The 19,019-nt window shown below is 25.3% G+C and overlaps 1 protein-coding gene across 2 annotated transcripts in view; it reads right to left on the reverse strand.

Annotated features, from left to right (window-relative positions):
* Positions 1 to 1,081: 1,081 nt before the first annotated feature.
* Positions 1,082 to 19,019, reverse strand: part of LOC136968638 (epithelial membrane protein 1-like) — a 72,271-nt gene continuing 54,333 nt past the window's right edge. For both annotated transcript variants that reach the window (XM_067262641.1, XM_067262642.1), the window contains exons 2-5: positions 14,721 to 15,106; positions 6,822 to 6,899; positions 3,510 to 3,647; positions 1,082 to 2,003 (exon numbers count right to left, since the gene is read on the reverse strand). In XM_067262641.1, the coding sequence (XP_067118742.1) occupies positions 1,750 to 2,003; positions 3,510 to 3,647; positions 6,822 to 6,899; positions 14,721 to 14,988 (738 nt within the window). In that variant the 5' untranslated portion in view covers positions 14,989 to 15,106 and the 3' untranslated portion in view covers positions 1,082 to 1,749. The remainder of the gene's footprint in view (positions 2,004 to 3,509; positions 3,648 to 6,821; positions 6,900 to 14,720; positions 15,107 to 19,019) is intronic.

Raw genomic sequence — 19,019 nt, forward strand, 5'->3', positions numbered from 1 at the left:
ATTTATTTTGGTATTTTGTAAAAGAACAGTTGAAACGTTTTTAAATAATTTCTTTCTTTTTTTTAGAATTCAAGGGTTTTTTTAAACTCTTTCCGCCCTGTGGGCACTAAGAGAGCCTCTTTTAAAAGGCTCATTATGGGTTCGGCCAGGCCCACAATGGGGCGACCGGGTGGTGAGGGACGGGGCCTGACATATCCGAACGGACCACCCCCCCGAAAAATTCCTGGGGATTAATCGACCCGTTCGGACTCGATCCCGGGTCCCCCAGAGCGGTAGGGCTGCCACCTTGACCGCTCGGCCATCCTAGAATTCAAGGGTCATGGACAATTCCTACAGAATATTCATATAAACGATCTTATATATAAAAATGACAAAATAGTTATTGTATTATATTGTACGGCCGTTTCGAATAATATTTCATATATTAATAACTAAAATGATCATTTATTTAAAAAGTGTTTTAGAAAAATACCATAAAATATAATGTGGCAACGTTATTTTTCAGAATGAGTAGCTGTCACCATCTGGTGGTGCAAATCAACATTACTTTTAGAATTTTAATAATATGAAAATAATAATTTAAAATACTTTTAATCTTTAATTAAATAAATTAAATTATAATATAGAGAAATTATCATTAATCATTATTATTATTATTATTTTCTATTAAAATTTAATAAATACTATAAAGTATACTTTAAGTTTAAAATAAAGAAGCCAGTAAATCATTTTTAAATATATTTAATGATTTAAACAACAATTCAAAAATAAATCAGAAAACGTTTAATATATTCATCATACAAAGAATTATCAATAAAAAAAATTTCATAGATATCAGCGCGGCCATTTTGAAAATTTTTAAACTAATGCATAGTGAAAGTTCGTTTAAAAAAACAATTATAATAAATTTTTCACACTTAAAAAAAAATTAAAAATAAAAAAAATAGAACAAAATATCATAATTATTTTTTATTTATTAGAATAAAAACTATTTTAAGAAATCATAAAAAAATTCTCTAGAATATAATCTAGAATTTCAAACACTGTAAAATAGCATTAAAATATATATTTTAAATTGTAGTTTTTATAAATAAAAATTCAATAAACAATCACACGTAATGTTAAATTTATAATTAATTATAATTTTTAACATTTTAAAATGGAAAAAATCAACCGAATTTATCACAAGAATCTTGAAATTGTAGCAAAGGATGAAGAACAATTCATAATAATTTTTTAATATAGATTTAAAGAGATTTTCGTGCTTTAATGATGGATGAATTTCATCTTGTTTTTACTTTTACAACAATTATATATTTTTATGTACATTACAATTTTTTATATCACATTAATTTTTGGGCCATTATTTGAAATACAAGAATCGAATCGCGGTGTATTTTATACATAGAAGAATATCTTTAATGAATTTTTTGAGTCGAATTCATCAAAAAATACATCTGAAAGTTGATATATGTATAAGAATTGGCGTATAGTAATTTTATAGTAGAAAAAAGAAAAAAATAAAAAGTGCTTGAAGTATTATAAGAATATTATAGGAAATTTCACAGTAATTAAAACAAATTAAAAAAAATACAATCCCTTATTGTGATATGTTTTTCTTAAATATAGTGGCAAAGTATTGCATATAATCTCGTTCGAATTCATTCGTTTTCTTCCTTACATATACGTATCTTTATATAGAACTTTTGTAAATAATTAATGAAGATCATTGTAAAAATTTGAGGTAGTTCACATTCTTCCTAATATATTAGGTTCGTCTTCACGTGCGTGGTACTCCGATGGTGCTTTGTCGCCTTTCCTTTTTCTAGAACAATAAATAAATAAACAACCAGCGATAATAAAGACAACAAAGGTGATCCATCCCAGTACAAAAGAGAAACCATAATGCAATGATGCACCCTTTGGATGACGAGCATTTAAATATCTTTCTTCATATTTTATGGAATTGATGAGTACTTCTATCACAACTAATACAGTTGCAGCTGGAAAAAATATATATAGATTTTAATTAATATAAAGATTATTCAGTATATTCGATATTCGCGAATAATAATGAATTTTGTAGATATTGAGGGTGAGGATAGCAATATTTAAATTTATAGTCGCGTATATTGAGTCGGTTTTTTCGCGAATATTGCTTTGAACATTGGCATAAAGATTAGGTGTCGGCATTCTGATATGTAGAACCTTCATTCTTATCCATGAGTTTTTATTTAATATTTGCAGATATTCTTTCAATCCAATATACGCAGAGATTCAATATCTGCGAATATTGCATTGGATATTAATATAAAATTTTGATATTAAACTTCACACCAATGGACGGAATTTATATTTCATATAATAAATACTACAAAAACATGGCATTTTTTAAAATAAACGAATAATTTTAAGTACTGTACAGTACATTATATTCTTTTATTTAACAACTTACAAAATATCTTCGACCTTACATTTTTCGGATTGACAAATTCTTAGAAAATTGCTTCAAGATTTATTCTCTCTGTTAATATAGTTGATTTATATGATTTTATATTAAATTTTAATAGTTTAATATTTATTGACATGACCGTTCTATACATAACATACACCGCTGCAATTTATGCAAATTAGTAAGAATGGAACTTGTTCTTCAATACAACTTCGACATGCTGCGGTGTTTGAAGTATCCTCTTGTAATTCGTTAATGCAGGAGTGTCCGTATGTTTGTCCTTCTGTCATTTGCAGAAGAATTCGTTTCAACACACTTTACTTCTAAAGTAAGCAAACTTGGCCAACACTTCGATAATCCTCCAACAATTCAGAACAATATACACAAATTATAATATAATCAAATAACACTTATGTTATAATTTATAACCTATCATTCATTAATTCAATAACCAATAGTGAAGTTTACAAAATGAATATGGTTTATGTGTATATAGCATTATATCATTTACCACATATGGACAAGTTGTAGAATTTAACACAACATTCCGAATGATTGATTAATTACAGTTATCACCGACTATATTTAGTGCTTAGAAACACATATGCTACTATAGGATTTAATTGTTTGAATAGTTTAACTGATCCTAACAAGATATATATACAACTGATCTAACGTACATCAATTGCTTTTAACCTCTTTAGTAATTTCAAGTGCCAAAAATTGTTCACGACAGTAAGAAATTTAAAGCATTTATATTGTCAGAAGAGAGTAAAGAGAAAAAAATTTAAATTGAAAAGAATTTTTCAGAAGATTTCACTTGTCTATATTATATATATAAAAATAAGAAATATTAAAAAGAATGAGTGAAAAAATTCGTCTGTCATGTTGAAAGAATTTTAGATATATTGCAGACTTTGAAAAACGACATAATCGATTGTTAGAAATAGGAAAATTCAATAAAATTACAAGCAAAAATTTTTTATCAAAGACAATAATATTGATTCAGAAAAATATATTGTTATTTTTATTGTTAAGATGTTTTTTGTATACTAACCTGTTAGAAAATGAACACCACCTGCCAATCTTTTGAACATATACCTTGGTTCTTTGAAGGTGTATAAACTAAATCCAAGTCCCATTACCATTAAACAAAGACTTATTATGGAAAAAGCTGTTTCTGTTCTTGTATAATCTATAATTAAAAAGAATAAAAATATTATTCAATTAACTACTTTAATGAATTTAGAAAATATTTTAAAAGATCATAATTTATTTAAATTTTTAATGGCAACCTTTGGATTATACATATCCAAGTACAGCTTATATTGTTAAATACTGTACTGTATATATAAATAAATTTTATGTATTGTTAGTTTTATATAAGTAGTTAATTTGTATATAATTTTTGATTTATTTAATTTTATACAAAATTATTTGATTTTTTTTAATGTTATTTTCTATTGAAAGACTGCTCATCTCTATTGCCAATATAAATGCTAAAGTAATCTCAAAACTTAAATATAAAAAGATTTTAATGCCAAAAATATACATGACATTTGAAGAAACTACCAGGGGTCAATCAAGAGCCACGTGCCATCTGGCACGTGGCTCTTGGTGGGAATAAGTACCACATCAAGCGTGGAGTAATGAGCGGTAAATAAAGTGAATTGCCGTTAACGTCATCGTTGAGTTTTGTAAGAAAGATGCATATAAACTCTACAACATTCAAATGACTCAGACTCAAGAGTCAGTTGTTTAGGTTCTCATTCATTGTAACTGAAATTGGCAATTGGCTTCTAAATAGTTTTCTGAAAATCATTATGCACAGAAGATTTATCTAAAATTTTAAGATGTACATTCAAATAGACGTGTTTAATATAATCAGTTAATCATGTTGGCACGCAGGAAAGGAATGAGAGAGAACTAAATGTTTACCTGCTTTTATGGTTTTCGAGGAAAATCGCAATGGCAATAACATGAAATGTTAGTGAGATTAGTATTTTTGTAACATGAAATTTTTTAAGTTTGGGCACAGGATAACCTTCTGAAACCCACTCCTGCTGTTCAAATTGACATTTAAACGTAAATTATGCCCGCGAGTTATCTGTTTCTTTGGAAAAAGAAAGAAAACAACCAGTAATTATTTATTGTGATATCATCACAATGCCGGGTTGTAATTTTTAATCATATTTTTAATTTATTTAACTTAAAATATATGCTCTCCACCTCAAATTAGTAATGGTTTGCCCCTGTATATCATACTTTTCTGTTAGCAACAGAGTCATGCCAATCATCTAACTCTGTTCTCGAGATTAAGGAAAGACAGTGGAAATTTATAGATCAATAACATTTAGAAATAATAAGAACTGTTTAATTTTTTTTTCTTTATGTAACAATACAAATATGTATGTATTAATATGTATTTTAGCAATTCAGTTATATATTATGAATTATGATTATATTATGAGCTAAATAATAGAATATTCAATTCTTTTATAAATATAAAAGAAGAAATCATCTTGAAACATTGTCCTTTTGTATGTTCATAGAGGAATGACATTGTAAAACTCACAAAAGTACACACAAAATAAACTTTATCAATAGTTTTTTTACTTAATTTTCACATTATAAACAGTGTAAAAAATATTAAAAAGGCGTATTACAATTAATTATAAATAAATAATTTTATGTAAATTATTTATCTCTTATTACAATTAATTGTAAGTAAATAATTTACATAAAAATTATTTAGTTATAATTTAATGTATGCAAATTTATACAAATAAATTTACATAAAAAAGTAAAACTTCATAAAATTTAACAAGTAATTAGTAAAGAATTACGTTTAAGTTTTAATCTGCTTTTAATATATCATTAAAATTACCTTAATTAATTTTAATTAATTATAATTAAATTTTACAATTATTATAAAGGGATTGTTATATTGTTTGAAACTTTATTAAAGTTCCAAAACTGTGTTATCCCCCTTAATAATAAAAATAAATATTTATATTGAAATACTATAAAAAAATTCTTTATTAAATGCTCGATTAAATTTATTTAATTATTACATTTGAAAATATATAAATATGTTTATAATTAATAAATTTTAATTATAATTAAATCGGGTAAGATTAAGCTATTTTGGATGCTAGTGAATAATATAATAATATAAATTTTAAGAAGAACATCTTTTAATGGAAGAAAAATTTGAATTATTATTATTAATCTTTATTAGCATGTACCATTCTGGCAATATTTTACATGTACTACCATGCAATATACGCGATATTTTGTATGTATTGCCTTGCATTACTATACATTTTACGTGTGTTGTATTATGTTATTTTGCAGTGTTTTGCGTGTATCGACTTTCATTATTTCGCAAATTAATACTTTATAAGCGTTATATTACGTAATTAATTACAATAAAAACAATATTTAAAACATGAACACATACTTCTTAAAATTTTTTATTGAGGAAATTTTCCAATTTTTTTAATCTGTATTAAATATTAGAAAATATTTTTCCTTTTTTACTAAATATTCTAAATTTGCATAAAAACTTAAAAATATTTTATTTTTCAGATTTAATTAAAATTTGTGCTATCTGCCTCAAATTAGTAGTGGCTTGCCCCTGTACATCATACTTTTCTTGTTGTCAACAGAGTCGTGCCAGTCATAATTATCGAACTCCTTTCAGGAAAAAATTTTAAAATTGCAACAACGTGAAGTTTTGTGTAGAACAGCAGACAGTGTCAGTTAGTCAGGGTCTCCTGCACATGACCTTTTCACATTCGGTCACTAATTTGACCTATCTAACACTGTTCGCGAGATTGAGGTAGGACAGACAAACAGCCACACAGACGACAGTGGAAATTTATGTCTAATTTTTTCAAATTAAAGCCCAATAAATCGAAAAAGTTATTTAAGAGATAAAAAAAGAATTATTGAAAAATCCAAGCAATAACAAGGTATACTTTTCATACAAAATGTCATAAAAAAACCTTGAAAGATGAATTTGTGAATAAAATTTCTATCAATAAACTCCAAGAAACTAAATTCTCTTTTCAGAAATACTTTTTCTTGTAGAAAATCTATTTGAAAAGTAAACTCTTTTTGTAAAATTTCAAGCAATTTACATAAAACTCTTAGCATTTTGATAGCACTTTGAAAATAGCTTCTCTCAGTTTATTTACAAAACTTAAAAAAATAATTAAATCAAAACAATTATAAATTGATTTTATTTAATATGAAATTAAAAGCACAAATGTAATAAAAATACAAAAGCTTTATTCTGTAAAATACGTAAATAGATAAGATATATTTTTATTTTCAAATTGTAACGTCAGATGGCGACACGTACCTAAGATAGTCCTATCTGTTTCCGGATCCAGTTTTATTTCAGCATCACTAGGGAACATAGAATGATGTGCACATGTTGCTGATGGGAAAGAAGAAAATATAAAAATTAGTATAAGTAAAAAAAAAAAAAAACTTTCTTAAAATATTTATTTTAAATTATTCTAATTATTAACAAGCATTTTTGTATTTAATTCTGTTTACTGTATTTTATGGTTTAATCAGGAAATTTTAAAATTATTTACTTCCTTAAAAGTAAATATATATATGTATATATATATTTAAATTTTTTAAACGTTTATAAGTTCAAATATAATTTTTATATTAAAATATGTCAAAAATATACTTTTAATTTATAAAATATATATCTTAAAATAATATAATATTCATTAAATTATTCAAAACAAACAAACAAAAAATCTTATACAGAAATTTATTTTACTTTAAAAAATAATTTGCTGTAAATTTACAAAAATTTTAGAGAAGTTTAAAAAAGAATAATTTATAAACACAAATTACTAAAATAATAATAAGATTTTATGCAAAATGGCAATCGGAAAATTAAATTTTAGAAAATATTTTATAACTTAAATAAAATAAAAAAAATATAAAAGTATTTCACTAAAATAAAATCGATTAAAAAAAGTACGTAAAGTAATTTCACGAAAGCTGTCAACAGCACATTTCCAATTTTTATTACGTGGTATTATTATTATTTTTTTATTTTTCACTCAAAAAATGTATCAAAAAATCAAAAAAATTTTTCTAAAAAACGTATCAAAAAATCCAAAAAATAGAATTTCAATCACGTGTCCGGTGCATAGAGACACTTTACAATAAATAAATTCATGGAGTATATTCCTTAGGCAATGAATTTTATTTGGTTGTTACTAAATTGACTTTTCTTAAAGAAGATAAGCGGATTAACCAAAAAAATAAATAAAAAAAATCAAATAAAATAATCTTCGCTTTTGATGTAGTCAGCTGATTTATATTATATTATAAATTTTTTCTTGAAATTTTTCGTGTTATGAAATGCAATCACTTTAAGTAAGTTAGTTTACATTAAGAAGAAAAATATGCAATTAAAATCTTTTTAATTTAAAATTTATGTGAAATTTTTACTTTTTAAAAAAAAACGAAGGAAAAGTATCAGAAGTTTTAATTAAAAATTAAGTTATAAATTTATGTTAATTTTATTTTTAATTAATTTTTCCCGTTTGAAAAATTGCGAAATTATTATTATTATTATTATTACAAATTAACAGTGTATTAATTAGAATTATAAATTATAATTATTGTATTTTTTTTACATTCTTTAAATATATTTATATACTTTAGAAGCTATTATTATTAATTTACAAAAGTAATTGTATTTAAGTATAAATTAACAATAAAAAAGTGTAATTAAAAATAATAATATGTATAAAATTTTATACAATTACAAATATAATATTGTAATTTGTATAATAATTATTTTATTGTTATTAATTAAATTAAAGTTATTATTATAAATGAAAATAAATATTATAAATGTGTAAATATCAATTATATATAAAATTTACGAAACAATTAGTTACATAATTATATACACTTTACAATGCAATTAAATATGCCAAATTAAAATTTCAATTAATAAATTTATTAACTAATTCTTCTTGCAAATGACAAGAAATTACAAACCATTATATTTGTATTTTATACTTTAAAAAAAATTATAACTATATATCATAGAAATGAATTAAAATTGCTTTTTATATGAAATAAAATTAATAAATAAATTTTATTTCTGTAAATATTGAGTTCAATTCAATTATATGTAAATTAAGTAGGATGAAAGGAATTAAATTCGTCTTTCACACGTTCACTTTATGTTATTTTTTAATTTAAATTATTACTAAGTGAGATTTAAAGTACAAAAATTTAGTAAAGTACAAAAAAGTACAAAAACTTTATAAGAATTAATAAAAATTTTAAACGTAAATTAAACTTTAAATATAAATAATCATATTTTCGATTTCTAGATTTAAAAATTACCTTAACTTTAAGCTCAATTTATATTTATTCTATTTACTTTTCCATATTTTTTAAAATTATTATTATTTATAAAATAAAAAATAACGTTTAACAAGATTACTCTAATCCTAAACTTATTTTACCTGACATTTAAACTTAGAAAAATCCATTAAAATAAACAAATAAAGTTTATTTTCTAATTTTATTTTATTTTTAATTTAAATAAGTAATCTTAAACTACATCATTTAAATTCATTTGAATTATTATTTTTTTATGAAGTATATAAAACCTAGAAATGAATATTTCTATGTTAAATTTTTTTTAAATTCAATAAATTCTTTAATAAAATTACGCGAGGTTAAATTTATGATAAAGATTAGTAAATAATAATAGAGTTTTTATTTTTAATGTGATATTATTATTTTAATTCTTACAGGATTAAAGGAGAATAAGGATATTTCTTCTAAGAAAAGAAAGGTGTTAATCATCTCACATCTTCAATTTATAAATTTTTGAATATATTTATTGTTTATTCTATACATTTCTATTTTATATAATCTACAATACTGTATAACATATTTTAAATGTATAATATTATAATTAAATATGTATTTCCTCATATTATAAACTAGATATAATTTTCTTTATATGTATTTCGTCTTTTGGGATGCAAATGGCTGACGTAAATAGTATTCTTGTTTCCTTATTTGCAAGTTATTTATGATACGTAATGTCATCGTATAGCGTGTTTAGTATGCTACCATTTTTGTTTATTTATCAGATAAGGAACGTTATCGTGAATCTTTTCTGAAGCAAAATGCATTCATTCAGCAGTCATCATAAATAAAGAAAAAATGCAGTAATTTAATTAAATTATTTAAATTATTAGAAAAAACAGTAAATAAAATGTTAATATAATACTTACTTTTTGAATAAAAAATAAATATTTTAATGTAAAATAGCTTTAAATGTCATTATTTTAAAAAAAAATTTTTCTTTGTTTAGCTTGGCATTAAAGATACCCTTTCTTCTGTTTTTTGGGATATAAATTATGATTTATTACTCTTATTTTGAGAAAAATAAAATAAAACATGATTTATTTTTTTAGATAATATTAAAATTTCAAATAATAATAACAATAAAAATGGAATTGTAATTTTTAAGATGTTTTCCAATACAAAACTATAACTGACGTAATACAAAAAATCTTATAAAACGTATTATATTTATTCCAAGATAACTGAATTATTTGAAGAATATTGTATTATATTCAACTACAAAGTTATATAAGGTAACGAAAATACTATAATTTTATTTTCTTATTGAAAAGATCGTAATCTTCAATCTACGTTACTATCAATGATAAGCTTATTGGAAGATTATTTATCAGCTTTTTGGAGTTAGTATAAAAAATGAAACAAAAAAATGTTGTATCTAGAAAGAGAGAATATTGTTTAGAAGATATTAATTCTTGGAAAAGAAATTGGATAATAAAAAATTATTATTATTTTGAAGTATTTTATCAAAGAATTGCACTTGAAAGATCAGAAAGATGAGGATTATAAGAGGCTGAATGATGAAAGATTAGTGAATTTAAACCGATTTAGAATATTAAAAGTATCTTAGATCAATCTGAACTTTTATTAAATGAGCAATTTTATAAATATATTTTTTTTTATTAAAAAAGGCATTTGTATGTTTTTCTAAGAGGCTCATTACGTAGCAGATGTACAAAGGATAAACAATATTTTAAGATTAAATTGAGAAGGAAGAAATAAAAAACAGAATAGCCAATTATTTTTAAAACAGACTTCTTTATATATTTTTTAAAACTGAATAAAAAATGTGTATTTGTTTATACATAATTTAAATTATTTATAAAAATAAATTCAGATAATTGAAAGTCCTTAGGAGATAATCTTTTGAATTTATTTAATAAATAATTTTATTTATAACAATATTGTTAGAAAATTTATATTTTAAATTATTATATAACGTTTATTTTAGAACGCTTAAATCAAACTGCTTTTTAATACATTTTATAAAAGCAATATTTTATATAGCTATACGTAATTACACAACAAGTAGGTCGCGATCTACTTATAGATTACGAAATCTATTGTTAGATGATTTTAAATCAGGAAAGATTGAGAAGTGCACAGATTTAGGCAGTTTATTAAATATTTATGCAGTATACTAAAAAGAATTTAATTATTATTTAATAAAATAAAAAACAGAAAACAATTTCCATAGTAATAACATCAATTTAATGAAATAAATCGCAAGTTACTCATGATAAAGGATATATTTATTTAAATATTTCTGTAAAATGGAGTGAAGAATTCAGATTTTTATTATAACAATTCCTATAACTGTGAATATTTCTCGAATAATTAAAAATATACAAATTTCGTAAGTAACCATTAAAAGATCAGAAGGATGAGGATTGTAAGAGGCTGAATGATAAAAGATTAATTAGTTTAAACACACAAAAATACATAAAAATCATAAAAACATAAAACATTCAAATTTTTTAAATGAAATAAAAAAACAATTAAAAATGCTTTAATTCTTATTCAATTCCATAAAACCCCAACCTAAAAATTTCTTATCTCAAAAACTAAAATTTTAATTGAAAATTGATTATCAATTACCCTTACGCAGTCGTCGTCATTTATTATTATTTAAATGACTCGAAAATTTGATTTAAATATTTTATATTTGCTTCAATCGGTTTTCAAAGAGCAACAATTGCATGCGACTTCTAAAAATAAATCATTCCTTGTCGTTACTTACTCACTTATCATCGATCATTGATCAAATGTAATATTCCGTCTGCAGTCAACACAATCGTAGATATAAAAAGAATGATGATTATTCTTTAAATATTAAAAAAATAATAATTTTACTGTATTAAATTCACAGTAAAAATCTTTCCATTTAATTAAAAAAATAAATGAACAATTGCAGCCATATTTGAAAAAAACTATTTAGAAATAATTAAGTATTTATGTAGAATATATTCAGGAATAAATGTAGACTATTTATTTAAATATATTCGTAATAATTCAGTTTAAAATATAATATAAAAATCGAATTATTGTGGCATCGTCACAATACCGGACTGCAATTTTTAATAGTTTTTTTTTAATTTAAAAAACACGTGACTTCCGATCCAGACAGGAAGTTCGTGTACAGTGAGTCCGGCCCCTAAACCTTCCATATCCGTTCTCGATTTTCATATATCTAACTCTGTTCTCGAGATTAAGGAAGGACAGACAGACAACAGTGGGAATGTATAACTCTGCAATTTGAAAATTACAGCCCAATAAATAATATATTCAAGTAAAATTTACTTATGAAGAACTACACCTAGTGCCAATTTATTTAATTAAGAATTATTTCATTGAATTAAAAATTAATTTAGAAATTTGTTGTCAAATCTATTCACCAACGTACTTTTAATTTTCAAAACAAAATATTCTAATCGAAGAATCACCTATAATCATTGTGACGACGGTGAAGAAGCGATTATAATGAATTTGTATTGGCAACAGAGAGAGGAAGAATGATATTAACTGAAGTTGGAAGACTGATAATAACGGAAGTCCGTCCAAATTGCAATGAGCGGATATGTTCATAGAAAGATTTGATAAGGTAAATAGTCTGAATGGACATCTTTAAAGACCCGAGACACCTGTCGAACAGAACGACAAGGGTCTTACATTGTGACGTCGGTTCTCACCAGGTTGATATGACGTTTGAAGGGAGAAGATTGATTGCGTTCAACAAGTCGATTCCAGGTTTATGTCAATTTGTTGGCTTCTCCACTTGGTCATTATTTCGCTCATTACATCGATTTTCTGTACCGTGTGCCATTAACTAAGTGAAGACTTTGAAAAACAAAAAAAAAATTTTTTTTATTGTTTATTTCTGCTGCAACAGGTTATATTTTTTTAATAAAAGAATCGTAATTTATGTATTAAAATGTTGTTTATTTAATTTATTCTATCGATTTTAATCATATTTTCAATTTATTTAATTTAAAATATATGCTCTCCACCTCAAATTAGTATTAGCTTGTCCTTATACATCATACTTTCCCGTTAGCCATAGAGTCGTGCCAGTCATCTATCTAACTTCAGGAGAAATTTTTGAATTGGAATCACGTAACTTTCGGGATAGGCCGGAAATTTGTATAAAGTTAACCAGGACCTCATCCCCCGTGCTTTCTACCTCTGTTTTTACCTTTTATCTACCTAACTCCCTTTTCGAGATTAAGGCAGGACGAACAGACGGACGGACGGAGGACGGTGAGAATTTACAGGTCTACAATTTTTTCAGATTTATTCAGCAGCCCAATTATTTAATTAAATTTAGAGCAGTATAAAAAAATTAAAGATAACTTTTTTGAGTTTAGTAATTAAATAAAAGTATATTTAATTTTAAAAATTTTATTAAATACACGCGAAAAACTTTTTATAGTTGAAGTTTTTTCTTGATAAAAATTTCTTGTTTTGCCGGAAGGGTAATTTTTATTTGAAAATTTTCTGACGAGAAAACGTTGTGTCTCCGTAATGACACATTAATAGACATTTATTGGTGGTAGAGGGTTATAAAAGTAAGTGCAAGTTTAGGATCTTTTATGGATTCGGGGTAGAAATCATGTAGTAAAGATTGTCACTTGAAAGTGCTGATTGATGTAAAAAGTTTCTTTTCTTTTTTCTTTTTTTTAGAAAAAGCATTTGGCCACTTATCCACTAGCAGATTTTAAGAGGTTTGTAAACATTTAGAAAGCTGCGATTTTCGTACTTTCAGTGTGTAATTTTGTGACGATTATAAACCATTTTAAATTCAAACACGTGATCTTATAAATAGCTAGCTTTGATTTAATATAAGGAATTTTCTTATACAAGATGAAAATTTACAAATTATAAATGTGACTGATTTTTTAAAATATTTTAAAACTGTACTTATTAATATTTTACTCCTTTTGCTAATACATTTTACAACTCCGATTTATAAAATTTCCGTAATCCTAAATGGTCCTTTATTAACACTGTATCAGTATGTAATCATTGTATATAATTAGTTTTATAATCACCGTATAGTTTTATTTGTATATGTGCCATTAGGAATTTCTATATAAAACCAATGACCTGCACTCACTGCAATTAAGAAGGTACTTTATCCAACTCTGTGTGTGTAATACTTTATGACTATTATATACCATTTTAGATTTTAGATTAAAAAAAATATTTTATAAAATGGCTTTATATTGGAATAAATATAACAAACTTTTTAAAAACCTTGTATTATTACTATAAATATATTCTTCTGCAACCTTATTATATTGTCTGTTATTTAACTACTGTATTATGGCATGGTAAGAGAGACGTATTCTGCACTTCTAATGACAAAAACTTGCGAACCATTTATTTGTATAATAATACAGCAAAACCTATTCAAAACGGAATCTGAATAAAAAGGAAACCTGCCTAAATGAGATACATTCCTTGGAACGGAGCGATTTTCTACGTTAATAAAGAAATTGTTCGAAAAGGAAACCTGCCAAACCGGAAAAATTATTCGGTATTGGGCGATTCCGGTTTACACAGGTTTTACCGTATTACAGTTTGTAGCATCTCTTTTCTTGACAATAGCCTGTAAAAGTCTTCCTTTCAAAAGTTATATCAAAGAAAGGAATATTGCAAATTGTAATAATTTTACAGGAGTAAATAAGTTGGAAGCTCTTTATTCACTAGGAGTGCAGAACAAGTGTTTGCCATCACACCACAATATAAAATTACAAAATATAACCATTACTCAACGATTTAATATATATTTTTACTTATAAATAAAAATATATTCCTAAGATTTACTTACTTACAATCTTCGCTTCTCTTCCCGATACATTTTTAACTTCTGTTTTGCATAATTTCCACAGTCCCGAATGGCTTTTCAGAAACATTGTATCAGTTTTGTTTGTGTATACGCCATTAGGAACCTCTACATAAAACCAATAATCTGTACCCATTGCGACCATCCATAACAATATGGCTGCGATGGATGCTACTGTGACTCCTAACAATGCACGTTGTTCACATAACAATTGAGCAGCTGCATCACGATGAACACTTCTGATTCCGGCCATCCTTATGACACCACATCGTACTTATAAAAAGTATTAATAAAATTGTCAGTATTTCTTATTCTTAATGGAAATTGGCGTATTGAAAAATTCCAAAAGTTCCATTATTGATCCTTCTACACTAAAAATAAACCAATATTTGAAAGTTTTAATCACATTTTTATAATTTTTTATATTTATTATAGCTATTAATATAAAATATTCAAAATGTTGATAAGTTTTTGTAATAAGTATTGCTGTAATAATATAAAATATTCATAAAACTAATAAAAAACTAAATTTCTTCAATAAATTGTATTATTGTCAATATTATATGATTTTTTAATGAGAATTATGTGCTTTTTTGCTGTTATTTTGTTTAAAATAACTGTTTTTCACTAACTGCTAGTGTTAGTTTTCATTTCTAATTTTCTTCATTACTTCTAAACACAGAAATAGTATCTATATCATAAAAAATAAACAATTTTAATTGATTTGCTTACAATTTATATAATGAATTAGAATACTAACACCAAAATTACACATGGAAGATACAGATTTATTAAGTTATATACCTTCCAACAATAATTGTGCTTTCTCTAGCATGTATAACTGTAAACTTTTCATAACTCCTTTAAATCTAAGACTGATGACAAGACGTACATTTGATTGCGTAATTATTACTAAAATAGTATTAATTTTACTCTCAGATGCATTTAATACAGTTAAAATTAGGAATGTCCCAAAGTATTTGATTGTCTCAATGAAATAGTTTATTGGGACAATCAAAGGTTGCCCATTCATCCGAGGATGATTACTAGGGTTTCTCATTTCCCGGTCTTTTGCTTGTCCCGGGATTTCGGGAAAAAAGTGAACTGTTACCCGGAATCCCGGGTAATCCCGGGATATAATTAATTATTTTTAAGATAAAAGAGATATCTTGAAACCGAATGATATAATTATTTTTCATTTTTAAAAGTAATTTAGTACGTTCCAAACTTTAATACTCCAAGCTCATAATATTAATAATGCTGTGTAAAATATATATTAAAATTACCTTTGAATTACGTAGAAATTTTCACAAATAGAAAAAATTTATTAAAGTTTGTTGGAAACTGCTTACAAAAAAAAATGCCTTTGAATCGAGTTAAAAATTTAAAGAAAAAATGAACTTAGATCAAACTTCTAACTTAGAAGGTAATTTTCATTTTTTAAATAAATCATAATATAAAAATTTACAGTAATAATTTGTAAGATTTTGAAAACCAAAGATGGTCGATACTCTGATCACTCAATCAGGTTATTATTTTAATAATGAAAAGTTCCGCTACCGAAAATGCGTTTTTTAATTCAATGGATGTGGGTGAAATCGTCTTTAATGCATTCAAGAGAAGACGGACGTTATGGATTTTTTCACCCGTAGCCTGGAAGATTTCTAGTTCGTTTTCGAGATTGTAGTACTGTACTTCTTTTGCTCTCTAGTATTCTTGATTTGTCTACCTGGGCTGCTTTAATAGCGGCATCGAGCTTATAGCCCGATAATTCGGCAGTTCGTTTGGCTTTAATAATCGGGTTTATGAAGAAAAACTTCATACTCTCAGACTTTGTATTCGTTTCTATCCTTGCCCAATTTGCACAACCTGGCGTAATGCAATTATTGAAGCTACTGGGCATAGTTAAAATTAAGACAGCATCGGCGCAATATTTGAAGATATTACAGGTTCTGAAAAGTAAAGAATTTTCAGAGTCTTGCCACAAATACATATTGATTATTGACAATTGTGAGATGTCATAACAAACAAAAATTTAAAAATACTAATAAGCGGGCTTAAAATTAATAAATACTTAGTACAAATGTGTTCTGACAGTTTATGAGTTAATTATACTTTCTATGCATTCACTTTGAAAATTGGCTTCAAATATAAGTAAGTGTCCATTATCAGCATAATTACATAGATTCTGGATTCAAAATCATTTAATTCTGAGCTGAATTAAATTGCCAGATTTCCCGGTTTTTCGGGATTTTCTTCAACTATCATTTAGCAGCAGCAAGATTATTCTAAAAACTGTTCTCATAAAGAAAAATCTTTTCTTTCTCCACATTTTACATGTATATCTGTCAATTTCATTGTAAAAATAAACATCTGTTGCCTTGTCTTAGAATTGAAGTCCTAATGTCTTTCCAGAACTCATTTTGTCCCGGATTTTATTCGCAAGTATCTGGCAACCTAGCGAAATGTCAATCTTGAATGTATTATTACTACGAACCATTAAGAATGTATTCGTTCTTCAATTTAAAAAAATAAATTTCCGTTTTGTTTTCCAGTTTATTTTTCATTATTTGACTGCAATTTGAAAAAATTATAGCCCTGAAAATTCCCACTGTCTCTGTCTGTCCGTCCTTCCCTAATCTCGAAAACAGTGTGAAACAAATGAAAGCGAAGACAAGATTTGAAACGTTTGGAAACTGAAGGCTCCGATTAACTATATAAACATTATCAGTCTCGACCGGAAGTCAAGTGGTTTTAATTCAAGTTGTTGCCTTGAGCGGAATTATATATTATGATCGGCATAACTCTATTGTTTTTCTTCTGATTCTACAGACGTAACATAAATTTGCGGTTATTATTAACTGAAAATATTACGCATCCAAAATATTTTTTCTTTTTACATAAGTTTTTTTGTTTTTAAATCTTGTTCTTGACGCTTTAGAAGTCAGTATCAACTCACTCATTTCTTTTTACTGTTAGGTGGAAATTTAATCCCTTCCAAACAATCGAGATGAATCGATAATTCTTCATTAAGGAATAATTTTGGCTGAAAAGGAATATATTAAAAGAAAAACTTACAAAAATTACATATTTTGACAATAGATTTTATAAATTTTATCCAGTAAAAATTGAATAAACTTTAATCTTTCAAGTTTTCCAGCGAAGTAAAAAATTGACTCCATTTTTTTCCATATTTACGTTATTTTTCAGATCTTGCTCTTGGTTCGTTATCACTTTTCAAATCTTTTTATAATAAATTATAAAAAATTAATCGTTTATCTAGTTTTTTTTTAAATTATCCATCATTAAATTATAAAGCGATTCCAATATGTCATTATTGTATCATATTAGCTGTCTGCACCGAATTTATCGTTTTCTTGTTGAAAGAAAAGGAAAGAATTATACAAATTATAAGTTTTAGACCTACTTTATCAGACTCTGGTTGTACTCATCTGATAATAATTAGGAGATTCACCCTGGAACAATTCCAAATCTACTTGGTCAGGATCGTTTGTCTGAAAAGTTATTGATTGTGACATTCTTCGGCGGTCTGGCTCGCTCCCTCGTATTTTATTTCTCACCGTAAACATTTTGTACGGAAAACCAGAATTGAGATTAAATATCAGAACAAATCAATAAAATTTGTATTTTTACCATTAAATATGTAATATTTGAATCAGAAACACAGCACATGGTCTGCTGTAAAGGAATCTTTCCACCTTGTTAGAAATAACTCACAGGTCATCACAGGATCCAATCTATATTATTAAACATCAATATTGTATGTCTTAAAGTAAATTTAATTACGTTAGAAAAAGTATTAATTTTTTAAATTACCATTTTTATACGAAGAAATAATTTTAATGTATTTTTTAAGATTTAAAAAAAAAGCGCTTTTATTGGGCATGTTTTTATAGTGAGTGAGGTAGGGGTGGCCTCATCTCACCATATACATCATTGCATTGCAGTTACACAAACACATCATGATTAAATTCTATATTTGGTTATGTTTATCGGATTCGGAATGGGGATCATCCCCATTCCGAATCCGATGTTTGACGTTAATGACGTTTTAGGAGGTGGACCACCTCCTAAAACATCATTAAAATGTATTGTCGTCGGACTTGAAAGATTAAAACTTTGAGGACATACAAAGCTAGTTAAATAAAAGCATTTAAAAATATTATATAGTTTGTTATATAGCAATATTATATAGTAAGATTTTTCTTTAAAATTTGAATTTTTTTTTCTATATTTCCATAAATTTATAATAATAGTTTTTTA

This window comes from Centruroides vittatus, unplaced genomic scaffold (genome assembly GCF_030686945.1).
Source record: "Centruroides vittatus isolate TY-2023 unplaced genomic scaffold, ASM3068694v2 contig_150, whole genome shotgun sequence".
Taxonomy (NCBI): Eukaryota; Metazoa; Arthropoda; class Arachnida; order Scorpiones; family Buthidae; genus Centruroides; species Centruroides vittatus.